This window comes from Thermobia domestica, chromosome 17, assembly GCF_964235325.1.
Source record: "Thermobia domestica chromosome 17, izTheDome1.hap1.1, whole genome shotgun sequence".
In the NCBI taxonomy this organism is placed as follows: Eukaryota; Metazoa; Arthropoda; class Insecta; order Zygentoma; family Lepismatidae; genus Thermobia; species Thermobia domestica.
The window spans coordinates 35,318,830-35,324,009 of NC_137470.1; the positions used below are offsets into that span (position 1 = coordinate 35,318,830).

The 5,180-nt window shown below is 38.4% G+C and overlaps 1 protein-coding gene across 1 annotated transcript; it reads left to right on the forward strand.

Moving 5' to 3' along the window:
* Nucleotides 1–353: 353 nt before the first annotated feature.
* On the forward strand, nucleotides 354–851 carry LOC145673982 (uncharacterized). The gene has a single exon (XM_081743806.1). It carries the CDS (start codon nucleotides 354–356, stop codon nucleotides 849–851), a length of 498 nt encoding a protein of 165 aa, XP_081599932.1.
* Nucleotides 852–5,180: the final 4,329 nt, after the last annotated feature.

Below are 5,180 nucleotides of genomic sequence, written 5' to 3' on the forward strand. Positions count from 1 at the left end.
AGTGGTACAGACCTCGTTATGATTTAATCGATGCTGCTTGGCGAATTTCAAAATAAGAAGCTACTGAAATACTCTCTTTTTGGCATAAATTTGGAATTCCTTCCCCCTGCAACGCCCAAATTATATATATATATATATATATATATATATATATATATATATATATATATATATATATATATATACAGTTTGTTTCAAAAGTCCGGGAACACTTTTTAAAAAATATTGTAGCCAAACTAGTAGCTTTGTAAACTACCGAAGTAAATAATTTGAAACATTGAAGTTGTAATTTTTTTCATTGCAGATGTAACGTGTAGTTCCATTTATCGCCACTAGGTGGTACAAGAATCTAGATGGCGCTTTCTGGAGGTGAGAAGGCTTTCTGCGTCCTACAATTTGACAAAACAAAGAGTGGAACAGATGTCCAACGAAAATTTAGGTTGAAGTACGGTAAAGCAGCACCAACAAGAAAGGCAATCTACAATCGGCATGAGAAGTTCGTTGAAACAGGGTGTCTGTGTGCTAAGAAGAGAAGTGGTAGGCCATGTGTGAGTGCAAAAGACGTTGAACGAGTGAGAGAAGCTTTCACAAGGAGCCCGAGAAAATCGTTACGCAGTGCTTCAGTTGAGTTGCAAATGTCAACAACGTGTGTGTGGCGTGTTTTGTGTAAAAAATTAAACATAAAACCATACAGACTACAGTTAGTGCAAAAGTTATATCCAAAAGACAAAGAGGAGCGATTCCAGTTTTATTGTGCATTGCAGGACAAAGAGGATGCTTTTGTGAATCAATCATTTTTTTCAGACGAGGCAACATTTCATACAAGTGGAAAAGTGAACAGGCACAATTGAAGAATTTGGGGAACACAAAACCCTCATGAAATTTTGGAACACGACCGAGATTCTCCAAAGGTAAATGTTTTCTGCGCCATTTCCCACAAGAAATTGTATGGGCCTTTCTTCTTTGAAGAAAAAACTATTAATGGAGAGTCCTTCCTTCACGTGTTGCAGGACTGGTTATTGCCATTGTTGCAAACTGAATAAGAGAACTTTGTCCTTCAGTTGGATGGCGCACCTTCCCATTCTCACCGTGATGTTAGATCATGTCTGAACTCAGAGCTACCAAATCGTTGGATTGGTCGTGGTGGATCAAAAAACCAATGTGTGCTCAAACGGCCTCCTAGGTCTCCAGATATTACACCTTGCGATTTCTTTTTGTGGGGGTACGTGAAGGACCTTGTATACATCCCTCCTTTGACAGGTGATGTTAGGGAATTGAAACGGACAATTGAGCAAGCAACAGCAACAGTCTCGGAAGACATGTTGGGTCGTGTGTGGCAAGAGTTGGATTATCGCGTAGACATTTGTAGGGTCACACGTGGTTCCCACATAGAGTGTCTGTGAAATAAGCATTGTTCAAAACAAACTTTACAGTTTACCTTTTACAATCGTGCAATTCCTTACTTTCCAATGTTACTAGTTTGCCAACAATAAAATATTAAACACGTTATATATATATATATATATATATATATATATATATATATATATATATATATATATATATATATATATATATATATAGGTTGTCTCAAAAAGTTCCCTGACATACAGTAACTTTGTTTTTATGAGTGTTGCAAGAAAATGTAAGAGGGGAAACCGTCTCCAAATATAATGTTCTCAATCTAAAGTGAAGGATTTTTTTTAAATCGGACTAGCCGTTTGGGCTGTACACTCTTTATGCGCCCAATGTTAAATGAAAGTGCAATATTGCCGTTTACCTCGACCACAATATAAGTGAATGAGGTACTGTCTTTTGCTCTAACTTGTCGATAGCCAACCCCCATTTCAAACAGTAACTTTATTCACTTATTATGTTTGTCCAGGTAAATGGTAACGTTGTATTTTCATTTAACATTGAGCGCATAAGGAGTGTACAGCCCAAACGGCTAGTCCGACTTAAAAAATAAATCCTTCACTTTAGATTGAAAACATCATGTATGGAATGCTTTTTCCTCTTACATTTTGCTATAGTCTTACTCTGATAATAACAGGAGTTACTATATGACAGGGAACTTTTCTGAGGCACCCTGTATATAAAGGTTGTAATCACCTCCCTGTATGCAATGTCATGGAGCCATTATAGTTAACAGCTGTTAGTCTTTGAGCTGTTCGGACGTGTTTTCGCGTCGCTCCGGAGTGCATTCAAGTGTAACGGTATGGGTGTTGACATTGTAACTTGGAGAGGCCGGATAGGAACTTTTGTGGCCAAAGTGAAAATCAAGTGTAGCAAACTGTACGGGAATTCTGATTTTAGTGTCTCGGTCCAGAGAATGTTTTCTCTAGGGCTAATTACTGGAATGCTGTTAGTTATAGGTGGGATTGAGATGAATCCTGGACCCAAATCAATAGATGATCTGTACAAAAAACTTGAGGAAATGGATCAAAAAATAGTTGGTATTTTCAAAACGACTAGTGACCTAAGTTCGCAACTTGAAGTGGTAATGGCAGAATTAAGTGCAGTGAAAAAGGAAAACGAGAAACTGAAATCACAATTGGCTTTTAATTGTGAACTTTTGGACAAACTTAATAACCAATCGCGTCGAAACAATCTTATATTTCGGAATATTGGTACATGTAATCGAACTGAGTCATGGGAAGAATCAGAAGAACGTGTAAAGGAATTTGTGACCAAACAATTAAAAGTTGATTTGGATACCTTAGCAGTGGAAAGGGCTCATCGTCTTGGACGTGGACCCAACAGTCCTATCGTTGTGAAATTCTCGTCGTACAAGAGAAAAAGTGAGGTGCTTAAAAATGCCTATCGAGCAAAAGGAACTCCTGTAATTATTACCGAAGATTTCTCAGCATCGGTCAGGCAAACGAGAAGATATCTCCTACGTTATTTGAAGGATGCTCGCTCGCAAGATGACCGTGCAAGACTTCCGTACAATAAACTGTGTATAAATGGGAAATCATACACACTAGAAGAGCTTCAAACACGCAATGAAGGAATAACAGAACAAGAGTTGAACCAAAATACGACAACAGAGGTTACAACATTGAGAGTGTACAATCAAAGTGCTTCCCCCAAAGGCTTGTCTATGTGGAAGGAACCGCCACCCGCTGAGAAGAGACAACAGAAGAAACCAAACCCCGCGACCTTGAGCCAACCAGCATGATATAGGGATTGACAGAGGAAAGAAAGTGAAGAAAATGAATTGGCTGTGGGTAAGTCTTCTTTCTCTCAAAACAGTGAAGTGTACAATCAAGTGGTATGTAAAAACAGTGGTGACACTAGAACAAGGACTGCTTTACGAGTCTATTATCAAAATGCAAATAGTTTGCGTGGTAAAGCCAAGATTTTTTTTCTGTAATGTTCTGTCGCATGATTATAACATTATTACAATAACAGAGACATGGATAAATGAAAAACATTATGATGCGGAACTATTTGATAATAGATATACTGTGGCGCGTCAGGATCGCAGTGTTGATAAACTAGGGAAATCTACGGGGGGTGGAGTTATTGTGGCAGCTTTGCAGAAATACAATCCCAGTATAATAGACAGCTATGATGATGAATTTGATTGTGTTATTGTCAAAATCACGACTGGGGTAAAACAATTTTTATGTGTAGTTTATTTCCCTCCAAATTCAAGTATAGATGTATATATATATATATATATATATATATATATATATATATATATATATATTTGTTTTTGAACGTATTGAAAGTAAGTGTCCCCAAGGCTGTTCTGTTCTTCTGGTTGGTGATTTTAACATTAGAGAAATAGAGAATAATCCCAGACAGCAATTTAAACTTGCTGCAAGTTGCCACAAACTTGCTGTTGCAAGGTAAATTAGCTTGCCGCAAGCTATACTATGCAAGCCAATTAGCTTGCTTTAAGCTTGTGGCAAGCTAGTTAGTTACATCTGGGCAAGGCTTGGGGCAAGCTTGTCTTCACAAGTTAAACACAAGTCAAATTATCTCAAACGCAAGCCAAGTATAAGCGTATTCTCATCAATGGCAAGCTTTATTAAGCTTATTGCAAGCGAAACACACGCCAAACAAGTTATATGGAATGTTGCACTAAGCGAATTTACATAAAACAGCATGAAATCAGTATAATTTAACCGTGTGACTAAATCTATGCTACAATATATTGTCCCCTCACCTCCCCAATTATTGAAGCACATGCACAACCATGAAAACACCCAAGTCTCCCATCCGCTTCTGCAAAACATCAAAATAAGCATAATTGTTACGGTTTAGTTGACACGCAACGCTTTTTTTTGTCCGTCGTCCCGTTTAAAGGGTTTTGCCCTTTCTTCGGGTAAGTGCTGCATATATAGAAGAGTTGATTGCACTTTAATGTGGATGGTCTAAGAGGTGTGCATATTTTAATATTTATTCATTTATTGAGTACACATACACACAGAGAGGTTATTGAAAGGTGAAAAATAACATATAATGAGGATCAAATATAATACGATGGGGGGCCAAGGGTGGCACAATAATATTAAAAAAAAATACAGTATTAGCATGCCGTGATGAATGATGGTTAATGCGAAACTGAATAATTGTAGTGCAGGGTGCAGTGGGCAGAGAAGTAGATGAAGATGGAATGCAGTGCTCTGGACGCCACATCACAGGGTTTTGTTAGTACTGACGAATGCAAGTTATCTTCTGTTCCTGGGGCGATTCAGGAACTGATGAAGACAGAGGAAGCCCATGTTAATAGGTAGTTACGGTGCATATGATGGGTAGATGAATGATGAAAGTTCACGTGGTTCATAGATGTGAAAGATTTCGGGATCCACTACAGCATCGATGTGACTGATTCGATGTGCTAGACGTAGAGCATGACGCTCTAGGATAGCCAATTTCTGATAGAATTTTGACGGTGCGGATGTCCAGGCAGTGTGTCAATATGTTAATGTACTGCGCATAAAGGCTTTGTAGGTATTAAGTACTGTTAATGGTTTTAGCCCCCAGGTTGTACCGACTAAGCGCTTGAGTAGGTTGAGCCGATTTTGTGCTTGGCGTACGATCTTGGTGAGGTGTGGATTCCAGGTAAGTTTGGAGTCAAATATGACACCAAGATAAGTCAGTGTATTTGACGCCACGACAGGTGTATGATCTACTTGAATGTTTAATCGACTTGGATTTCGGTA